The sequence below is a fragment of the Centropristis striata genome, chromosome 13, assembly GCF_030273125.1.
Source record: "Centropristis striata isolate RG_2023a ecotype Rhode Island chromosome 13, C.striata_1.0, whole genome shotgun sequence".
Lineage (NCBI taxonomy): Eukaryota > Metazoa > Chordata > Actinopteri > Perciformes > Serranidae > Centropristis > Centropristis striata.
This window is the reverse complement of record NC_081529.1, coordinates 5,133,996-5,157,896: the sequence shown is the minus strand read 5'-3', so window position 1 is coordinate 5,157,896 and position 23,901 is coordinate 5,133,996. Positions and strand designations below refer to the sequence as shown.

The 23,901-nt window shown below is 39.1% G+C and overlaps 1 protein-coding gene across 3 annotated transcripts in view; it reads right to left on the bottom strand.

Moving 5' to 3' along the window:
- Nucleotides 1-23,901, bottom strand: part of clec16a (C-type lectin domain containing 16A) — a 49,062-nt gene that overhangs the window by 5,445 nt on the left and 19,716 nt on the right. For 2 of the 3 annotated variants that reach the window (XM_059347830.1, XM_059347831.1), the window contains exons 10-21: nt 23,435-23,693; nt 21,977-22,088; nt 21,767-21,867; nt 20,034-20,153; nt 18,629-18,738; nt 15,761-15,805; nt 13,025-13,075; nt 12,789-12,917; nt 11,094-11,214; nt 3,725-3,876; nt 2,674-2,878; nt 1,109-1,279 (exon numbers count right to left, since the gene is read on the bottom strand). In XM_059347830.1, coding sequence (XP_059203813.1) covers nt 1,109-1,279; nt 2,674-2,878; nt 3,725-3,876; nt 11,094-11,214; nt 12,789-12,917; nt 13,025-13,075; nt 15,761-15,805; nt 18,629-18,738; nt 20,034-20,153; nt 21,767-21,867; nt 21,977-22,088; nt 23,435-23,693 — 1,576 coding nt within the window. Of the gene's footprint in view, nt 1-1,108; nt 1,280-2,673; nt 2,879-3,724; nt 3,877-11,093; nt 11,215-12,788; nt 12,918-13,024; nt 13,076-15,760; nt 15,806-18,628; nt 18,739-20,033; nt 20,154-21,766; nt 21,868-21,976; nt 22,089-23,359; nt 23,694-23,901 lie in introns of all 3 variants that reach the window. The other variant, XM_059347829.1, reaches the window with a different exon arrangement.

The following is a 23,901-nucleotide window of genomic DNA, read 5'->3' as shown; positions in this document are numbered from 1 at the left end:
GGCTGCAGGTTTTAGGGGCTTATTTTAAAATCGCCCAGAGGTTTTACAGGCGTTTTTAGGCCTCAATTGGTTAACAGGATATGAAACTCAGTTTAATACGGATCACTCTATATGACCTACCAAAGCAAACACATCCATCAGTGAGATTTCTTTATTGTTATTCTTAATGACTTCCCCGAATCTGATTCCCCACCAAATTATAACAAAAATGAGTCACTGCACCCAGACCAGAAGAGACTACGTTTATATTTCCACAGGCAAAGTTTGGCAAAAAGTAGTACATTAGCCAGTTAAAAGGAAGCAGTATTTTTGACCGTGTATTATGTGCCAACGACTGATAATGGGGCAGGATCAGCGAAAAAAGGAAAAAAAGCTAAAAGGGACAGTAATAGAGCCTGGGGGAAAGAACAAAGAGTTTTAAAAGGATTCATAATCGATCGTGGTAGTGGTGCTCCTGGAAATACTTTCCCTGCCACATTCAACACAGAATAAAAGATCTTTGTAGTTGCTTTAACTGTGAGAAAGCTACAAACTTCAAATGTATATAAACCTCCTTAAAATGACTGTAATCCACCCAAAACATACAGCACATCAATAGTAATCAGAAAAACTTCCCTTTAGGTAAAAACATGTTGGCTTTTGTTCACCATTAAAGCTGCTCAAATATATTTGCTGTACTCAAACAGAAGCGTCATATGATTTTGATGAAGCCTGTATTTAAGGACCTTCCCATTTTAAACATGAGCTGGTTCCCTTGCTGAGCAAAACAAAGAGTCCCATTCATTAGGTGCAGCAGGTAATATAAACCTGTGAAAGAGATTTAGCCGGAACAGGCAAGGCAACAAAAGTGAACTCTACTACAATAGTTTACTCTGAATACTCACTAAAAAAATGCTTGAATACATTTTTAAACACCTGCTGTTCTATTTTTTTATTATTATAATCATTTTATAGTCACCGGTGTGTGAAAGATAACTGCCATTGATTTATGATGTTGAGATTCAAAGCTGAGAGCGAGATAGCTGAAGATGAGTTTCTGAATCTCTGAAGAAGTGTGTAGGCTAAAGCAGCATGTGTAGGCAGTGGACCCTTGTTATTTGTATGTCACCTGGTACTTTATCGACGGAGGCGAAGACTGATCTGTTTGCCGTGGGGTCATTGGGCGCCCGTCTCGACTGCTCGTAGAAGCGGAAAGGCAGGCCGCTGGGTGAAGCGTTGGCTGTCTGACCGAAACCCAACACCTCCGTGGCGCTGGGCTGCACAGGCAGGTCCAGCAGAGCTGCACACAGAGGAAGAGGAGGGTGTAAAAGGGAGATAAACACATCATCTTTACAGTGCAAAACTTTGGGACTTTCTGTGGAATTACACAGAAGGGCGTCTGCCTCATGTTGGAGAGAGGAAATAAATTTGGGATGTCGTTCATAACTGGGGAAAAAATAGTCCTCCTGGGCATTCTTTTTTTTACTGTGATTGGTTTCTGTGCAACTATGAAATGTTTTTTTTCCTTTGTGACTGTTCAGTCAATGAGAGAATCTGACACATTGTGACTACAGTGGCGACTTTTGGCAGGACTTACATCCTCTTTTACTTTGCTGCATTGGCAAGAATTCAGATATCAGTTATTATTTTTGTGTGTATTTCTAAAGAACCAGACCATCGGCAGGGGAAGTACAAGTGACTGGCGGGTAAATACATCCTTGTTTACAGTACAAAATGATTCGAGGAAGAAGAGGAAAATGTATTAAGTGATTAATTAGAAACGACAAGAAAAGCAGGACATTGTGTGATTCAGAGAAATGACTGATACTTTGATTCATTGAAGAGAGATTAGCTGTCTCTTCTCTTGAAGAGTATTTTTACCTCTACTTAAATGGAACACATAATGCTCATTTTTAGGTTCATATATCTTTTATTTTGTGCTTCTGCTGGAACATGTTTACATGCTTTACTTTTCATATTCACAATATTTTTTCCTCATACTAGATAATCTATATTCGCCTTCTCTCTGAAACGCTCCGTTTTAGCGACTGTCTCTTTAAGTCCCACAGCTATAGAAAAGCTGGTCCGATTGGTCAGCGTTTCCGGTTCTCTGCACCTTTACTGCATCCAGGGAATGACTGCAACGTCACTTTTTACCTATGCATAGTATATATGTGACATCACAACCTGGCAGGAATCCTGACATCTTGTTTTAGGACACAGTTTGTGCATTTCTCTGAGCATTTCAATACTTTCACAGTTTTTATATAGCACCTAGACCTGCTTTAAAATTTAAAAAAAATTCAAATCTCATTCTTCACAATATGGGACCTTTTTAATTTAGTAAAGGGACTTATAATAAATTGACACCTTTCTTTTTTTCTCCCCATGAAGTCTCTCTCTAAGTCTTCATCCTTTTTTTTGTTCCGTTTAAGTACATTACGGATTCATTCATTTGACTCCGCACTGTAATATTTTCAGTGTTCTGCAATTCTGTTTTTAAGAGTTTTATATTTTACTCATTGCTTTCTGTTTAGCACGCGATTTCCTGTAAAATCCAGTTTTCTGTAATTTCAATGTAGCTTCTGAAACACTGTGAAAAAAGGCAGCCACTCTGCTGTTCTGTGCAGAGAGACAAGGGTCATATTGACAAATTGAGCGAGGGAGGTTTTAAAAGGCTTCCTGTTTACTCACCTGCGATCCTCTGCATCTTCATGCGTCGGGCCTGGATGCGACCCTTGGCCAGTCTCTGCTTGGCGATGATGCAGCGGATGTGGTCGGCGAAGATGAAGTTAGCCTGCAGGATGGGCAGGGGCTTGGCGTGGGGGTTGGAGCTGGGCTTATGGATGACGATGTTCAGCGCTCTGCTGTCATCCTCAACGCCAGACACCTGCATGTCCTGTTGAGAGAGGGAGGGGGGAAGAGTTGGGGAGTGTTAGAGAGACTACACAGCAAGAAGGAGAGGTAAAGAAAGAGGAACATTGAGGAAGTGGGACTGAAAAAGTGAAGGGCAAGAAGAAAAACAGTGGGGCAGTCAAGTAAAAAAAACAAGAAAAAACGTGCATAAAAGAAAAAATGTAATGGGAAACAGATAGAAAGTGAGCTGAGTGACAGATAAACAGCACATCAACTCTGACTTTAGTTGCAATCAGAAGTTGGGCCCCAAAACAGTCTAACATCTAACACGATATATCTAAAGCAGGTGAAGGAAGAAACCAAGGTATCATATAGATTCCACACATGCAGAAAACCTATTGTAATAACACTAACTATATCCGTTTCACAACAGCATACTGTATATATTCTGCAAGTCATATTTCAGAATTTCTTTTGAAAAAAATGTAATGCAATATCACCTCAATTATCCGAAGCCACCCTGACACAGCATGACTAATTAATCATTAAAAAATACCAAGAAGTGACACTTAGACACCAACAAATCAACAAGTCATGAATGAAGAAGAGAAAAAGAAGAAAAGAAGGGGAACAGGAAGTGCAACTTGCTGGCAGTGCGATGGAGGAATGAAGAAAATGGATAGGAATAGGAAAAAAAACAACTAACAAAAGGAAGCTGTATAGCTAAATAACACTGAGTGAAGACTGAATGAACTGGGGATAAAAACAGAAATAGGAAACTGGAAGAAAAAAAAAAGGTATATGTGTAAAGTAGAACTGAAGAGGAACTGACCTCATTCACCCTTTAGCACAAAGATACACCCACATAAACATAACACTTTTCTCTTACTTGCAGAAGGCCGGCGAACTTCACTACACCCCATCCGAGCCTCTTGGTTTCTGGTTCGACCAGACTCATCTGGTACACATCCACAGCGAGGAACCTCTGGGCCTGGCCGCCATCTTTACTGACCACCATACAGGCTATGAGGTCACTGTTATCTGAAAAAGATGGTGGACATGATTACAAATTACTGCTATGCACGTCAAGTCGAGGTATGACTGAATAGGTGCCTCGGACCTGTCTGTGATCTTTACTAAACCCAATATCACCTGCTAAATAATATTCTGCAGTGAAAAAAAAAATGCAGAAAAAATGATCCGTTTAACCATTCATTCATATGTTATCCTTAACTGCTTATCCAACTCAGGTCGTGGGGGCTGGAGCCGATCCCAGCTGACATTGGGTGAGAGGCGGGGTACACCCTGTCACATAGAGACAGACACGCTCTCATTCACTCCTACGGGCAATTAAGAGTTACCAATTAAACCAAAGGCCTTTTTTTTTGGACTGTGGGAAGAAGCAAGAGAACCAGGAGAGAACCCGGGCTGACATGGGGAGAACATGCAAACTCCACACAGAAGAGCCGCAGGCCGGAGTCGAACTGGCGACCCTCTTGCTGTGAGAGAAGAGTGATAACCACTACATGACTAAAATAATTATTTTACATTCTCTACATTATATACAACGTTAAGTGTTTCTTTTTTGTTTTGATGCTATAAAAAGGGGTCTGAAGTCAAGATTGACAGCTCACATTGTGCTCTTTATGTAGCTGATTGTGTTTTGTTTTTATCTAGTGTTTTTTGCTCTGTTTGTCAGTGACTTTGAGTAACGTGAAAAAAAAAAAAAAAATACAAAAAAAAAAAATTCTCTGATTGGGTATACAGTGCAAGATGGCAGCAGCCGCATCCAAAATATTTTGGCTTCCGTTTTGAACAGTGGGAAGAAGTGGAGACGCATCATCCATCTTTATACACACACTGCAAAAAAAGAAATGTTGGGTGAACTCAAAACTTCAAGGCAACAAACTTTGATAAAATTTTAAGTTGGATAATTAAACTAAATATTTTAAGTTTTGTTTTTGAGTTTGCTCAACTCTGAATTTCTCTGGCACGATTGTAACGCCGCTATGAATGTCAGCTAATGTTGTGACCACAATTTTGAGTTAGCATTGATACGCTAATGGCTACTCTTGTAGCTGTAACAAGCAGCGCTGCTAGCATCAGTTAGCCGCTAGCATCAGTTAGCTGCTAGCTTTCGCTAATGACCGAATTTCACAACAAAGAAATACGAGTTAGCAGAACTATTGTCCCTTGTTTTGAATCCCAACTTAAAGATATAAGTAACAACAACTCACAAATTGTTTTTGAACATACAACTGGCTTCCTTTGTTGTGCTAACTTACATTATTGCCCTAAATGTCAGTCATTTATACTTCCAAGTTTTACCAAATTAAATCACTGTTTTAGGCCAAAAAATACAAGTTGGCTTTATTGCAGTGCAGTCTATGGTGCCAACACTGACCTTAAGACCAGCAATGCTTGAGCTAAATGCTAAAATCAACATGCTAACACCCTCACAGTGACAATGTGAACATGCAGATATCTAGCAAGTATAATGTTAACCATGTTCACCATCTTAGTTTACAGCATTAGCATGCTGACATTTGCTATTTAGCTCTGTGGAGGAAATGCATTAGAGATGAAAAAAAGTTTGGTTTTGCATTGTCATAGTTTAGTCTTCAAGAGGCCACACCATCCTTCACACTTAATGTGAGGAGGCCCGGGTGTCGAGAGGTTAAGATAAGAAGGGGATCTTGATAGTTTTTCCGACTCCCATGACAAAGAGTCCACACACAAACCACACACACCACACACACCGCACACACACACAGTTAATTTTGGTCATTTCACTGGAACATACCCATTACTAATGCAAAACCACATAAAGATGACAGCGTATCCTAAAAGCAGACTTCTGTTTTATGTTACTAATGGATTTCACAATGATTAATCTTCTTGAGAAAAAACAATGCAAAGTAAAAACAATATTCAGCCACTTTGAGTTTTTACCATCTCAAAGTGTTAGCTATAAACTGTTCTGTTACTGTAGTTATGTGTTTTACTGTTGTATTGTACTATGCTGTTACTAACATACATATTGATACAGCAATCAGTCTAAACAGACAGGTCGTTAGACACTCTTTGTACAAGTAGAAGATGTTACTCCCACGTGTCTAACAGGACAATCAAGAAATGATAAGCCCACAGGTTAACATTAAACCCACTGTGAGTCAAAGATGAAATGTGGAACTGATATGACCCGATTTGACACCACTGGTTTTGTTTTTAATATCACCCACCACTATCATTGATCTAAATGTAGAATGGTAACCCCACAGTGACGTAAAAGCCCCCTGATGAGCTTCTCTTCCTCTTACAGTCTCACTCATGCTCCTTTCATTTCATAGTTTTTATATTCTCTGGTTCCTTGATTTCTATTCCTACGACTCTGAACTGTTTAAACCAGTATATCAGCAATGTTATACGTTTAAAATTGGTTGGATCTAAATTCTTGAGTTAAACTTCGTTCAATTAAGTAGCCCGTTCAGTACACATTAACTATTTTCACACAATTAATGATCACATGGTGGCTTTTTTGTAAATTACACATGTGGCCTTCTTACCAATGTAAGATCAAAGGGGGTTGCCAGGAACTTGACTTTACCTACTGAAACCATGAGCAGGGAAAAGTACCTGCAGCTGGAGAGGTAGTCCCCGATTTACTATGGCAGCAAAGTGTGGCTGACAGTAAAAATGGTCAGATAAATTAGGGGAAGTTTGATAGCTTGAATCCCCTGACCGGCTCGGGGAAAAAAAACCCTCCCACCCCCAACTTCTACTTCATTTCTGACTACAGAAGGCAGGGGTGGCTTAACTTTGTCGAGAGGCTTTACAAAATTGGGACATTTAACAGAAGACATGTTGACTCAATCCAGGATTTTTTTGCGGGATTACTGAAACAGTGACTGTTTCAACCACTTATTTTGTTTTGAAATGTACTCTCACCCAAACAGACAAATTTCAGGGAGGCACCCTTCCATGAAAGGAACCGATCCCAACGTTTAGATTCCCATAACACATGACGGAAGTTAAGAACAAAAGGACTTTTGATACACAAGCAAATAAAGATCAGTCTGAAAACACACTGCTGTGTCATTAGTTTCATTCATTGGGCCAGTTGACATGATTACATCACTAATAATTGTGCAAAAGAGTGGCTGATGTTATTTATTGCATGTTCTTCTGAGTTCTTCAGAAATGTGATTAAGAAGGGAAACTTCAACCATCGAGTAAGATATGACTTAAGCTGTTGAGTAAAAAGTGCAGTACAACAGTGAAGTGAGAGCAGCTGACAGCCTCGACTGTGTGTGTGTGTGTGTGTGTGTGTGTGTTGAACACCCTGTCCCTGCAAGTATTCCCTTGAGCGATCAACTTGCTGTAGTCAACCTGCCAGGTTACACAAACACGACTGAAGATAGACAATGGAGTGATTGTTTTCACTGGTAGGTAATAAAACCTCAAAAAAAAAAAACATGGCTGAGTTTAATTTTAAGTTTCATAACTGCATTTAGTGCAGGGAAGTGCTTAAAGTGAATTCTGTTTCAAATTTTGGATGCAAGTCTTACTCATGTCTTTGCATTCTTCTGTGATTTTCACATGCATGCAACCAGGAGTTAGTACACTTCCCTAAGCTCACTTTCAGTAAAGTTACAGTTGATGGAAATGCAATGTGACCTTCCACTTGCAAGATGTTCTCTGAAGCCACAAGGCTACTAACTCCATTGACACAATAAACGGGTACAGAGATTTGCAAATGCACTGTTCTCTTAATTCTCTTTTCAGGTGACAGAAAATTACTGGAAGCTGTGTCACACCTGACATAATAGCTCATAAAGGTTATCGTTACCGATATCTGCCACAGTCTGATTCAACAGCAGAATTATGACAAAAAAAGGTCAGTTTCAACCACTGAATCAGATTTGAAAGTAAAGCTGCAGGGATACATTTGGTTTCAATAGCTATGTTTCTATCTGTTTGTCAAGTCATTTTTGAAAAAATACTCACCCCACACCCAAAAAGAGGGAGATTAAGAAATATCAGAATCAGGTGTTTGGGAAGATGAAATGGGATAGTAAAAAGTGGAGCCCACACCACAAACATCACCTCATCACAGAAGCGGCACGAATAAAAACTATGTCGGTTTTTGATATCAGCTACTAACAGCAGTGTCATGCCGTCTGGAGTCAAAAATTAATAATATATATAAGAATCCACCAGAAGAATCTCACTTTCTAAAGGCACACTGTTGTGTCATTAGTTTGATCCATTTATCGGGCCACATTTATCAGGTTTAATCTTTAATCTATCGGCAAATGTGTTTGCAAAAAGTACCGAAACTGCAGCTCAGTCATCACAGATGCCATGATAACTTTTAAAGGCCATGACTACCTAGACTTGCCACACAGTACAGTCATCACTGCTAAGTAAACAACCCAGTGGAATTTACGATGAACTCTTCTCTTAGAGTTTAATTCTTAGAAGTGATATTAATAGTATACTTACCACAGTTATAGTAATTTGAAATTTAAAAAAAATCTGATTCAATTTATAACATCTGTATGAAGAAATCCGAACACAGAGCAAGTTACGTGTGTAGAGATGCAAGTAACATATTTTTTTTTTACAAAAGTCTGTAGATGGAAGAAAAGAAATGGATGAGTGTGAAAATAAGTGTGAAAGAGGAAAAGAGACTTTCTCTGCTTGCATCATTCATACGTCTAATATAGGTACTGTGTGACATATTAGGGAATTTGTGGTGACATTACTTTCTTTCTGAGATGTTCTGCTTGTCAAAATAAACTTTAAAAATAATAATTAGGAAATGGGCTCATTTCAAAGAAGAGAGGTGGCGTTTCTGTCCTGCTCTTCAGCGCTGTACTCTCAGAATAAGACTCACTGCATGAGTAAAACAGTAAAAATGCTGTCATTCTGATTATGTTAGTGACATTGAAATTATTAGGCTGTACATGTATAGACAGTGATTCACACTCAGAGTTACCAGGTCCTCTAACCTGCATGTCTTTGAAGTTGAGTTCATATAGGAAGCAGATAACTCACATTTTCATTTTTATTCCAGAGATTCATAGCCTGAGGACAGTGTGACTGCCTATGAATCCATTGCTTTTCGGGGGTTAACAATACTCAGCCGAGTTACATAATAATTAAGTGGAACAGTGTTATGACAACAACACCTTAATTGTAGGTTGTACATCATTTGTGTGTTCCAGGGAAATGCAATCTTAATATCTGATGATGATTATTTTGAGATAACTGTAGAGAAACACTGAGTTCCAGTAAACAATCAAAGAGCAGATTTTCTCAAAGCCAGCAGATATCTAGTGGCAGGAAAACCTCCGTTTTGATCTCCTGACGATTAGAAGATGGAAAGGATAGGACTGCAACATCATTCTTCCTATTTTATTTTCGCAAATGCTACCTTTTGTGATATTTCAATGGTTGGAAACCAAATCAAATAAAAACCACTGACAGGGAAACAGTTTGTCCTCATTTGGCTTTCCCTAAAAACAAGAAAGAAAAAGAAAGAAAGAAAGAAAGAAAGTCTGTCCTTTTTTCTCAGTCGTATATACAGTCCTCTCCAAAACTATAGGAACAGCAAGGCCAATTTCTTTATTTTTGCTGTACACTGAAAACATTAGAAGATGAAAATATGAAACAAGAGATGAACATTTCAGCTTTTTCCCCCGGGATTTACATTTAGAAGCTGAAACTGAGAGGAGAAATTCAGAGCTATTAATCTTTTGAAAAATCTATGTAATAGATCACATCTGGTGAAAAAGTCAGTTACACATTCCAATAATTTTGCTCACTTATTCAAAATAAAGATGCTATCTTCTAAATTTTTTAAAGATCTAGATGTAAAGACCTGGAAATAGAGGCGAAAATATTGATCTTTTGTCTCATATTCATCTTTGGTGTCAAACCCAAATATTCTCAGTATATAGCAAAAATAAAGAAAATGTCCCCGTTGTTCTAATATTTTTGGAGGGAACTCCAAACCGCTTTCCTCAAAGCAACAGTTTTCACCATTCCCATTCATCCAATAGTTTGTTTTCTTAGTTCTTTACCATAGACGCATTTAAGTCATTCAACTAAGTATTAGTGTTGATCTTTCTGTGATCATAATAGTACAGCGATATAAATAAAACCAGGCATATCCTTTAATATACCTGGGCGAGCCCTAACATGGCTCGTGTGTGAAAAACAACGATCCTAAAATAACCTTTTAAACACACGCACTACAACGAGTTACTCTGTACTCTGTAGAAAGCTGAGTTGCAGCCAACCCTGCACGCTTTGAGGTTGTGATTGCAAAAATCACATATTTACATTTGTATTGTTAAGTCTAGTCACAACTTCAGAACTGCAAAAACATGTATGCACATGTCAGCAAAAACAAGCGTGTAACGATTTGCAAAGTTTGTGCACCGAGTGTGTGTGTGTGTGTGTGTTTGTGCGTGTGTGTGTGAGAAAGTGTTATCACTCCTGTTCACATTACTTTGCAGTACTTGTGATCCTGCAAGCCAGAGCTAACCACGTGCAAGTTTCCATAACATCATCTACACACCTGTGTACAGTCAGAAGAGATTGTTCAGGTTATCTCGGTGTGTGGGAAGCCGTGTGCTCACAAATTTGTGAGCGGGTCTGTGTGCTTGTCTCGTCGTTGTGGTTGTGAACGTTTGCAAATGCTTAAGCATGTATGTGGGTATTAAGACTGCACTCACAGTATGTGTTGAGGATCTAATGCTGTATTTCACAGAAAGTGTGTGAGTGTGTTAGACAATTATGCTGAGAACTGTGGATTGATTGAAGTGATTTGGCGGAAATTGTACACTGCAATTTTCTTCCCTTGACTTTTATAGGTTGCACCTTTATTGCACTAATCAGACCTGATTTAGTGTTTTATAGTGTCACACCCTGAAGTTTTGACTCTTGTCCCAAAAGCGTAGTAGCTTTGTCTTTCTTAAGCAATGTAAATGATTATATTCCATGATGTCTCCCATATGCTTTTATGCTTTAATGTTTTTATGTTCTGTGTTTTGCATTTATTATGATTATTTGTTTGTTGTGTGACATTTTTAACTGCTGAATGCAGAACAAATTGCCCCTCGGGGACAATAAAGATTGATCAAATCAAGGGTAAAAATGGTGATAAATAAACCTGTCAGCTGTCCCGTAGCATGTGGTCTGGGTTTACAAGTTTTCAGTGTGCCTGTGTTTCTCTATGTGTGTCTTACTGAGGTCTAAGACATCATCTGTCTTGATGAGGTCTTCAGGTCTGGTCAGAGGCAGCTGCGTCTCAGGTTCTCCCTGAAGCTGAAGCGATAGGGACCGTAACATGAAGAACACGCGGATCGCCTGTGGAGAGATCACACACACACACACACACACAGTTAGAGGTGTTCTGCCAAATCTGAAACTGATATGACATCTGACAATGACAAAGCAATAAAAAGAACAAAAGGACAATAGCACTCCGAAGAATTTTAGAGAGCAATAGGTGAGGTGCTGACATCAATCATGCGTTGTATTTATCACTGTCAGAATTAGGCCAACATGATTTTATCTGAGCTTTGGAATGCCGCCATTCGACTGACGTTTTTTTTTTTTTTTCAGCTTGGGTGCTGTTTTGGCAGAGCTTGAAACTAAAAGAATGTCACATGAGGACATCTGCTGTGTGTTGTGTGTTACAGCGTTACCACACACTTCATTTGTTCGGTTGACAGTCATAAGCTGTCATAAATTGACCTTTCATACATTTTTACAATACACTTTTGAACCCGGTGATTTTAGTCATCAGACATCTATGACAGAAAGATAAGATACTCCTTTATTAGTCCCAGAACAGGGACATTTGCAGTATTACAGAAGCAAAAGTGACCAGCAAAAAAAAGAAGCAAGCTCAGCAAATATTTGCATTAAAAAATCGGTTTCTCCGACACTGCTATCACTGGGTCTGTTTATAAGACCTCTGTGGATAATTCAGCTTTTGGTAGAAACCTACTGAACAATTTACACTGAAAGAATCCTAACCGGGAGAAGCTGACTGAGGCTAGGTTTACACGAGGACGGTCTGAACAGAAGACGCAAAAGTGGCGTCGCGTCTTCACTTTTTATTCCTCGTTTAGACGAGCATTTTCGGGAGGAAATCTGCTGCATACGGTGACGCAAAAGTGTGTGAAATTCGATTGTATGCATGCCAGGCGGCATCACTTAAAGCGATAAGAGCATCTTTGGGCATGCAGAAGTTTTCACGCCACACATTTTCATCAGCTACTCCTTCCACAAAGTTCTCCACCATCACTAGATCTCCCAGGTCTCGTTCACAGCCGTCTGGCTCGCCTCCGACGAATTGCTGCATCCAAAATGTGATAGAGGTAATTACAGATCCTTCTCTGTTCACTAATACTATCTGTACATATCCTGTACATTTGGTGGAAAGACTCCTGTAAGTTTATTAGAGCTGCCAGAGCAGCTTGAAGGTCCGACGCATGGAAATAATCCCACGTTTGTTTATTTCCTGTACTGGAGCATGTATGTGACGTAAACACATACGTGACGTGAGCAGATCAGATCAGAGTTTTGCGTCTTGGCAGTGTAGACGGACACGCTACGGCGGAGCGTATTTAACTTTTCCACTTTGGAGGGTGGTTTCAGATTTTTGCGTCTTTAAGCCCTCAAAACGCCGTCACCGTCTAAACGAAAGGCACTTCCGATAAAATATTTTGTCGTTTTTACCCGCGAGCGTCCTTGTGTAAACGGGGCCTGAAATAGTGGTGAAGACAACAAGTCCCATGATCCCACTACTTCATCATGCCACTCAACTCTTGGTTTTGTTATTATTTCAACAATAGAACTCTCACGGCATCCTATTACATATTGTGAGTTTAGGTGTTAACATGCAGTGAGCTCAGGTGAGTGTGAGGACGTACCCTGCGTGTCTTCTCCACGTCTCCACAGGGAAGTCTCTTGACAAAGTCGATGCCTGTCAGAGGGGTCCCGGTGGGCGGCAGCAGCACTGAGGCATCCATCATGAGATACTCCACATTCAGAGGTTTACTCTGCAACATACAAACATGCACGAGTACAGGTGAGCACATGTACAGCACCCGCATAATCCTAACATTATCAAACATTTCAGGTGAATCATGTCACATTGTTGACTAACCGTCATGCTCCTGTATTCATCTTCAAACATGTCCAGAAAGATCTCCTCGCCCTGAGGGGACAAAGTAACATTGGAATCCAGTTAAAATACGTAAATTTCAAATCTGATTTATGTATATTCCAAATATGGGGAGTTTTTGAATATGATAAAAGGCCTCAAATAAGCGATTTACTCCCCCTAAAAATAATAATAATAAACGGACCAATTTCAATAGGGTCCTCGCACCGTTAGTGCTCTGTCCCTAATAAAGCAGGGAATGTGTGCATGAAGCATCTACAATGAAGCTGGATGGACTTTCAGTTTCAGAGTTTCCCCCCAAATTTTGCATAAATGGATCTTAGTTGTAAAAATGTCAATCATCGGCGTACGTAAAAAAGCAGAATTAGCAAATGCATATTTTGTGTCTAGTTATGCAGCTCTATGTAGCCTACACACTGTTCTAAATGATTAACACATCCTATTTATTTGATAGTGACAGTTGAGACATAAAGACAAAACATGGAAATTGCGATAAAGGCAATATAATGCAACAACATAATGCAACAAAGGTCACCCTAGGCCACTAGGGTCCCCTGTAATGTTTTTCAATTACAGGAGTTATTTCCATTAAAATCTGATTTGTGCTTTTAAAGATAATTATGCATTATAATTATTCACAATCATGCCACATTATGGTCTTGAAATGTAAATCTATTTACTCTCATTGGTCATGAGAGTAAAAAAGCTATGGCTTTGTCCTGATATTATTTGCTAAATTCCCTCTTTCATATTTTATTTTTCTTTACCACTTTGTGATATGACTCATATCCCATGTCTATATGATTAAATCAGCTGACTCATCCGTCATGCAAGTGCGTGCAGAGAGTTTGAAAGTACGGTATACACATTCTCACGACATTTTCTGATAAAAAAAAAAACAGTTTTGTTTTGCTTTTATTTTTGATCCTATTTGTGTTTGACCTCTCCTGACACATTTCTTATTCTTCATTGTCGGGATTGTATGTTGCCTTCTGTGTGTGCAAATAAAGTAATAAAATTAATTAAATTCCGTGGGCGTTGCTCTACATTCTGATCTGTTTCCACATTCGTCTCCTGTTGCATGCAGCAGACCAGTGACTTATTAAACAAGGGCTGTTTGTTATCTGGGGATATGAAACCATCCCAGGCCCCTTACTCCAAACATTACACAAACAGCAATGTCCCAGCACCAACTCATCTGTTGTGTGCTTGAGTAGGTCACCCGTATAAGTGATAACAGGGGAGGGAGAAGAATTCCTAAATGACGTCCAATCTACATGATGCTGTTGTGAAAGAAAACAGGAAACGCTGGACAGATAAGAGAAGCTGTTAGGACGTGCACTGTTGAGCTTCTAAGCGTGCAGGACACTTTGTATGTTTGTGTGATATGTACGTACTCATCATCAGCTCATTGTGTTCAAATATGCAACAGCAGCTAGTAGTAACAGAGGTTAAGATCTTCAACAGATTAAAAATGTGTTCGTGATCAGGGTAAAATCAAACAAAATCAGCAAATTACATGTTTCATATTTAAAATTTAAACTTTTATTCAACAAACTTCTTCTTATCCAATACTTTAATAAGGAAATGTTCATCGTTTGAGTTTGAGCAACTCAACTGACACTTCATAAATTATGAAAGGGATGCAGAGCGAAATGGAATCAGTAATGTGGTTAAATTTTTAGTAAAAACCAACAAATTCAATGAGCAAAGATCAACATTAACGTCCCTATTTAAACAATATGAATGTTTCTTCTTTCTTTCATGTCGGATTAATCATCATTTTATTATTAATTTAATCCAAATATACTTGAATCAATAAACATTTTACTTCATGAGAGTCATCAACTTTTTGTTTCCAATTCTTACAGAAAACAGCTTTACTATTTCCAGTATGATACTGATTATTGTTTTGTATAATGCAAATGTTTTAGGGAAAACATTTATAAAGCAGGCTTGGAAAACTTGAAAAGTTAGCGAACTAAAGAGCAGCCAATATCTTTAAATCTATATGACGTGCGTGAGTGCTAAAAACAAAACTTTTCTGCCCCCTTTTCGTCCGTGATGATCTCAGTGGCTGAATTGTGAAAAAGTCAGCCAAAGTTGACTCCCGTGACTGATTCCAAAACTGACATCCAAAGTCACTCAAAGAGAAACAGAAAGCATCTGACCTATGTGTATATAAATGTGAATTTATATAGTAGTACACAAGATTTACTTTCAGTTTTACCGATTACACCTTCAGGGAAATGGTTTCAGTTAAAATAAGTGGATACAATCAGCTGTAACAATAATTGGATTCACTCGAACCAAACGCAAACAAAAATGACGTCGATTGTGATTCTGGTTTTGTTGTGACATGCAGCTCAAAGAGAACTGGTTGGAACGCCACAATGTCTGTTTAACTGGCTATCATAATCCTGTGTTTTTTAACCCTATCCCTAAATTATTGCTTTTCTGTCTGTTTGCCCATCACAGCAGCTGTCTCTGTCTGAGCAGCCGGAACAGAAGTTGAGTGAGTGTTTCCAGCTGTCAGTTTGTCGCTTAACTTGGCCTTTCTTGTGTTTATGTACAGTATATACAGTGTGTGTGGGTAGATGGGAGAGGAGCACTTATTTATGTAGGTTAGTGGTGCATGTATGTGTGTGTGCATTGGGTTGATAAGCCTCTGGTTAGCTTAAATAGCGTGTGTTGGCGTGTGTTACTGTGTGCACTCGCCTTGTAGAATCTCCGCAGTAAATGCAGACTTTCTTCTCTTGCACCCTGCAAAGACAAACATTAAGTTCAAACAGTGTGAAATAAGTGCAAGTACACCGTGTGAATCATCACTAATGTGGCACACGCAGACACAACTTCATTAAATATCTATTTTTAAACGATGAACAATGAAGAAAACAAAATGCCATATATAGTATTGGGTATAAAAAATGTTAAATAAGCAATCCCTGTGCTATTTGAGGAGTTTAAATCAATTTCTAGTCCATTAACAAAATGAACCAAGCCAACTGATGCACTTCTCCACAACCAACAACCTCTGTCGTGTCCCCATATAAAATCAAATCTCTTTGTTTGGATCTCACTCCCTAAAAAACGAGAAAAAAATTCCTACATTCTGGGGCACAAATATAACAAATCAACTTATGAGACAGCGGTGTGATTGGCAAAATGATTATGTGCAAATCATTTGCATTCTATACATTTGTTTAATTATTCACAATATTGTACAAAATACGAATAGAATACACTGAAATGCTCCAGTGATCCATTCAAAACAACAGTACAATAGGTACTACTAGTACTCATGACTAACTATATCCTATGTTTACTGGCTGTTCCTGAGAAAGGGTGACACATGTCAATGATATTCACATATCATAACTCAGTCACCCATAACCAGACCCATTTCAACAGAACTGTGTACGTGCTAGCTGCACCTATTATTATTCAGCTTCAAGAGAAAAAATACTCCGACTTGTTGGCATTTCATTAAACCAATTACTATGGTAATGGGCGGAGCTAAGCCCAGGACGCAGTGATGCCAGTGGAGATATATGACACACGCAGCCAATGGCGGGCTTATCCTAACAGTCCACATCCTGTTAGTCAGGCTAGTGAAGTGAATCCTACACTTAACAGGAATAGATATGATTTCCTACAACTGGTAAATAATGATGTCACTCCTTCTTTGTTTTATGCAATGCCATTTCCTTTAACTGCAGTAAATGCTTCCTGGTTTACCATTTCACATAAAATGTCAGAGAGATAGAGGAAGGATAGTTATGTACACTACATTAATATCCTCGGGAAACTGCTTTTACGGCCGTTTATTGCATCAATTTAAAATTTCTACTCCCTTTATTTAAATGTACACTACTTTTATTGACATTTTTCTGTTTGTCTGTACAACCCTGATTCCAAAACAGTGGACACACTGGGAATGCAATCATTTGCAACACACATTAAATCAAATGTAGTACAAAGACAAGATATTTATGTATTTAAAAAACGAAAATTTGACATTTGAACCCTTCTGAATTTGATGCATTCTGTTGTTATGAATATTTTAACACAGAATCGCAACCTTTTTGAGAATCGGGGTATTATCTTGTTTGGTTCCTCTTATTGTATCCTGCTCTTTGCACCTTACGTTTACTCGTTCATGCTTTTATTTTCCTATCAGGACCAGAGAAGCACAACTCTGTTCCTTTATGTACTGAACTTTATTTTATATTGATGGATTACAATAAAATATCTCTTATCTTATCTTTCTTGTGCACAGCCAGGGTTCTTCCTGCTGTGGCATGAGAATGAAAGTAGTTTCAGATCTTGTAATCCTTCGACATTATGAAGCCGTGTGTGATTATCACTGAATAAGCTCAACCTGGAGCCTGTTTTCCTGTCAGCGATTACAATCATGACTGGTCAGCTATTTCCCAACACGAGGGCAGAAAGAGAATCAGAAAGGCCAGCTTAGCATAATATCAACTGAATTATTATTTCAAGGTCAGTAAGGTCAGTTCTCAAGTATTAAAGCACAAACAGAAGAGAGCCAAGAAACACAAGTTGAACAACAAGCAAAATAATTTTGATTAAGATAAATGATCGTAATCCCTGGAAAAACCCTCAATATTATCATTCAGCTAAAGGAGCACTGCCCAAATCGTAAGTCTTCATTCACGTAAAACTGTGAATTTCGGTGGGAAATTCTTTAAGCAGAAACCCCCAGTGATGTAAAACTGACGGATATCAATGTGACCATGGTCCGGTTTCAATTCACTTTTAAATTCCGTCAGAGCAGGTGGCGACTTTTTAAAATCTAATTCTAACAAAAGCACACAAGCAACAGCGCAACTACTTCCTGTAAGTCTTTCAAAGAAATATTTTAAAGAATGAATGCAGAGAAAGAGAGGGTGTAGAGGATTACCATGAAGTAAGAGAGCAGGAAACAAATACAATTCTCAGAAGGATGAGGAAAAACATTTGAGTGCTGTGAAAGGCGGGGCGGGTAGCAGGAAGGAGAGGGAGAGGAGTCAGAGGGAGTAAGCGAGGAGGAGAAGACAGTTAGGGAGAAGAAATTAGAGGTTTGGAAATGAAGGAAAGTAATGTCTGACTGGTCTCTGCTGAAAAATGTCTTAGATCATCACTACAAAGCAGCACTCATTGAGAAACCCTGCAGCTGTGGGTTCTGAGGAAATGACACAGTGAAATGTACAGGAGTGGTTTTACTGCTATGGATGGCACAAGATCCAACTTCCCACCTGCCAATTCTGCCCCTCTGACCTCTGAAATTCTGTGAATGTGCATTTGTGGGTGTAAAAAAAAAAAATGCTCTTCTTCTTCTTCTTTTCTATTCTTTTCTTCTTTAACATATAGCACTCCTGTAGCGATGACAGTTAGCTCTTAAAGTTATGTACTTACTTGATTCCTGTGGTCTATGTCTAGTACCATCAGGTTGAATGCACTTTTTGTAAGTCGCTTTGGACAAAAGCGTCTGCTAAATGACATGTAATGTAATGTATCGATACTATGTGTGTGTGTGTGTGTGTGTGTGAGTGTAACATGTACATGCTTGTGTGTGTGCTGTACCTCCAGGCAGGCCAGATGTACGTCTTTGATTAGACAGTGGTTTCCAGACAGCACAGACTGCTTTAATAACAGGCAGGTCAGCTCCAGGGTAGCTAGACGCACCTTACCATCTACACACAGATAATAAACACAAGAACAAGTTATAAGGAGGATGCACCGTCATTTCATATTGTCTCAACAAAGCAAGGTTTGCATGGAATAATGAGTACAATTTTAATATCTAATATGTAAAAATGGACTAAAATGTGTTCTTAACATTCAAAACCATGTTAACAAAGGTTAACATGGTTTTCCCACTCAGTTATTAACAGCTACTTATTATACACAATGTTTTCATGCTTGAATGCTCAGCCTGGAAACACGCAATAAAATAAATATCACAATAAAATAATAGAGCCTGGCAGATATTATCCGCTGATATTGGCCTGTCAAAGACCTATCAGTATCAGCGTGAATGCTGTCTGATATTTGCAATTATGAAAACTTTTTTTGACACAATATGTAATGTAGAAAAGGTTGCTTGGCGTGATTTAAAAAAAGTGTTACCTATTACCTCATCTTTTTTTAAAGTCAGCAATTGACTGACACTGAACAGCAATAATGTTTATTTAGCTATTTATTTTATTCCTATTAATTCTTTATTTTCTCAGTTATCATTTATAGAATTGGCTGACAATGCAATACACTGTTTGTATAATGTATAATAATGTATAACAATGTTAAATATTATTTAAAAAATATTGTTTTATGTTTGAGAAAGTAGCTCTCTGGGTTCATTTGCAAAGTGTGGAAAAATCGGTGCATAATCCACATAAAACAAGGTTTACTTTCATTCTAGCTCAAAAAATTACTATATCGGCCACCGGACCAGTTATCAATGAATTTCCCCCCTCTAAAATCAGTTTCAGCATCGGTCTCAATAATCCCTTATAGGTCGGGCTCTCGAAAATAATACTTGTTTTGGTATAGAACAGCACATTTAAAATTGTTAATTTTATATTAATCTCAAATTGGAATTACAATATGGGGCTGGCTTGTATTGGTAATATAGACAACTAAACTTACTAACTTTTTAGTTTTTAGTTTTTATGCACCAAATCTCTGGAACAAACTCCCAGAGAACTTGAGGTCTGCTGCAACTCTCAGCTCTTTTAAATCAAGTCTGAAGACTTTTCTGTTTCCATTTTAACCTGTAATTTTTATTCATTCGCTCTTAAATGTTTTATTCTTTCCCTTTTTTTTTTTCGCTTTTAAATGTCTTCTAATGTGTTTTATGTATTTTAATCTTGCCCCTGTAAAGCACTTTGAATGTCCCTGTGTCCGAATTGTGCTATATAAATAAACTTGCCTTGCCTTGCCTAAAGATATGAATAGTGTTAATATGGTGTGTTTGTGTGTGTTCTACCTGGCTGTGCTGCTTGGCTCATTACTCTGATGAGTCTCTCTACCAGCACCAGGCTGTAGGAGCTCTTCTCCTGGTCAGGAACCGGCAACTGCAGACGCTCCAGCAGGTCTCTGTTGATCCCTGCAGACAGAGCAGGTCGGGAGATAGTTGCATGCAGATTTGGGTCATGAACATAAATACTGTGCTATGCTAAAATATATTTTCTCTAATGTGCAATACCTGTAAAATGTAAAATACTCTCAGGAAAATAAACCAAAACGAAAAATATATATTAATAATAAATGTCAAATAGCAGCCAAAATAAGTGATTTATGTGTATCAGGTGTCAACTAAATTTTGTCTTATGTTATTGGGTTGTTAAAAGAGTATGATAGTGCATCTTCAGCCCTGTGTCTACTCACACTGGAGTATTTCTTATTAATGTGGTCATTTTAACTCTTTTGGTCACGCTTACTTTGCACTCGCCACCTTCACTGTAGAAATAGGAAATGAGGACTCCCAAAGTTTTAGAGAGGTGCTGTATGATCAGAATTCTGTATTATATTATACTGGGAGGTTTTAAAACAGTTCCTGATTCTGACAGACACAAATATATATATATATATATATATATATATATATATATATATTTTCCCTGCTGTGGGACTAATGACAGATCATGTTATCTTATTTTAATACTATTTGGCCTAGTATCCATGGATTACCATTGGACTGTTTTACAGGAAGAGGATTTTAAACAGCTGTTCTATTGCATCTATTGCATTTTTTTTGTCTTTTCAATTCATTTTTTCCCTGCAAAGCTCATCTCTACTCTACAATCATCTACATAACTTTTCATTACATGTTTTGATTTTCCTTATTATTTCAAGTAAACCTTTTATATATTCTGACTGCTGAGAGGATCTTCACAGCTTCTCTCAGTTTCCTTTCCTTTTGTTTGTCAAGGAGGCTCAGGCCAGCGGCTCGTTAAGAAGAGTAAGAAAGAGTGGAAGCTGCAGTCACAGAGCCGGAGGGGATGTTAACCCCTTAGCGTCCAGTCTGCAAATTGCTAATAGGCTAACAGTTAGCGCTATAGCAGTACAGTGTGTATGTGCTGCTGCTGCAGGAGGTGTTCACTTAGCGATCTCTGTTTGTTTACAACAAGCACCAGACACTCTGTTCACAGTTAGTGATGCCGGACAATTCATGATCACTACGTTTATGATCAGCAGAGACTCTGTGCATAATTAGCCATGCTGCATTGTTTATGATCAGCAGCGGATGTCATGGAAGTCATGTATGTGATCACAGATTACGGTCAAAAATGTTGCTAAGTGATTAAGCAACGATTAAAAACCACCTCTGGGGGCCTTTTTGTAATGGACACACGCTGAGTGAGCGGACATTTTAGAGGGGGTGGCCTGAGACTTTCCCAGCGCCCACCCCCCCAAGGGAAACACGGCTATTGATGTCATAAGTGGCCTCTGTGAACTCCAAATGACGGAAATCCGGAGAACTTTAATCGATGAGTATCACTGACATAAATGGGGTGGTCCTGTGAGTTTAATGCAATACTTTTTAACAGCACCATAAACTACATGCTCCAAAGTGATCCTATTGTTAAGTCAACAACGGTTTAAAAAAAAGTAACATTATAAACCTTATTGCACAACGGTTGTATTAAGTAGGAAAGAAAAATCAACCTAGAAATAAAATGAACGTATGAATGCATATAAAAGAAAAGAAAGGCCAACCTTTGCTGTGTGAGACAGCATAAAGCAGGCAGAGGACAAACAGGGCATGGTAGTCATCGTTGGTACAGTCGAGAGCACTGTACACCATGTCTAAGAAGGGCCTGCAGAGAGAGGAGACAGGAGTCCATAAACACTTCCTCTGCCCTTTTGGTAATATAAATATTTCAACTTTCAGACCAATCTCATCAGTGTTCAGATGTGTGTGTGTACCTGCTCCTCTGTGTGTGTGTGCGGGTGGCTGCAGCCGTCTTTTCTTCATCAGTGATGTTCTGCTCCGTCAGCTCTGACACCTTACACTTCTCCATCACCACCATCTCTATCTCTGTGTGCAAACACACACATACTTCATACTTACTTACATGAATGTAAAGCCTGAGTTTAAAATCATCCTTTTCACATTCACATCACACATCCTAAAAAACCCATCACAGAAGAGTAAAATGTCGTCACCGGTGAAGATGAATGTAAAATCCAAAGTGCTTCCTTCTCCCCTTCACCGGTTTGAAAAATTGTTCAGGCAGCAAAAATGAGCTGATCATTCTACCAGTTTCTGCTTTTTGATTAGGGAATATACAGATTTTCAATTCCTAAAAATGTAACATTTGATAGTATGTGAAACGTTTTTTATTTTATCTATTTTCTGATCAATCAGTTAAATAGGGTGGGTGTTGTTTTTCCACCCCAAATGGTACAATTCTCATTTTGAAACCATCTGTTCCGCTGCAGCCCACGGTGTTGTTTAATTTTGTGCATTTGCACCTTTAGAATAAATGAAGATTGTGCAGTGCTGCACAAAGACTCTCTGCAAAAAGAGTTTATTCAGTCAAAGTGAAGAAGGAATCATTTCAGATGAGTGAAATGGTCAAATTTTTATGAAACCACACTAAGATATTAACAAACACACACATGCACACAGAGCGAGAGTGAGAGACAGGCGGAGAGGTGAGGAGCACAGGATGGATGGTGTGTCACCGTGGAAATGGACAGTTGGCTGCTGCCATGGAGACTATGTTGGACATGTGGTCAGTGGGAGCCATGGCAACCATGGGGAAAATTAAAAGGGTGCCAAACGGGGGGAAGCAGCTGCAAGAGGGAGGCCTCATCTCAAAACTAGCCAAAGAGGAATTTACTTTTTTCTTCTGCATTTTGTTGAAGCTTTCTTACCCTTTCAGTCTTTGTCATTTGTTGTTTCTCAAAACTTCCTTTTTTCAGGAATCAGGAATGCCTTTAACTTGAGAACTATCTCAGTGCTGATCAAGAGACTGCACAGTCTAATCTGAATTTGACAATAAGCAGTAAATGCATGGGGATGGCAGTAGCATGTGCACACTGAATTATTAAACATTAAGCAACCAAAATGAAAAGCACAAAAGCAGAGCACATTTAGGTTAACTAAAGTCAACTAAAGGCTTTTAGTTATTCTGTCTTCTTTAAGTAAGTTTCTCTCTCTTCTGTTTGGAGACGAGGGCTGCTGCTGTGGTGGCTGATGGGTAACCAGGGTGCACCATGGGAGGCTGTGTCTGACTGATGGGAGTAAAGAAACACTGACAAACACAGTCCTGTACTGCTGTGTCTAATGAGACACACACTCACCTTCCGCCGTCTCCCCACTCGCTCTGCTTCCCTTAGAACTCCCACCTCCTCCTCCTCCTCCTACTCCCTCTGTACCTTTTCCCTTCTCCCTCTCTCGACCTCCCTCCCTCTCTCCTCCTCTGCTGCTGTCGTCGTCCCAGCCTTCCTCTACTCCTCCTCCACCACCTCCTCCTCCTCCCCCTCCCCCTGCCCTTTCGTCGTCCTCCTCCTCGCCCAGGTTCTTATAGTTTGGCCTCTTCTGAGTTCTCTTGCGGCCGCGGTGGCGGGACAGCTCCAGAGAGCGCTCCAGAGACTCTGGGGGCTTGGTGAAGCGACGCACACCTCCTGCACTGGTCTGCAGGGTCAGAAGAGCAGAGGGGCACAGTGTTTCATAAAAGCATGAAGGTAAATGATGTGTTTTCAAAGATGTTCTTGGTAACAATAATGGAGAGGCCATTCTGTGACTTTGCACATAGGTTTTTCAGATATATAGTACATATATGCCAAATATAATAATTAGGGCTGGGCGATATGGCCCTAAAAGAATATCACGATATTGCAGG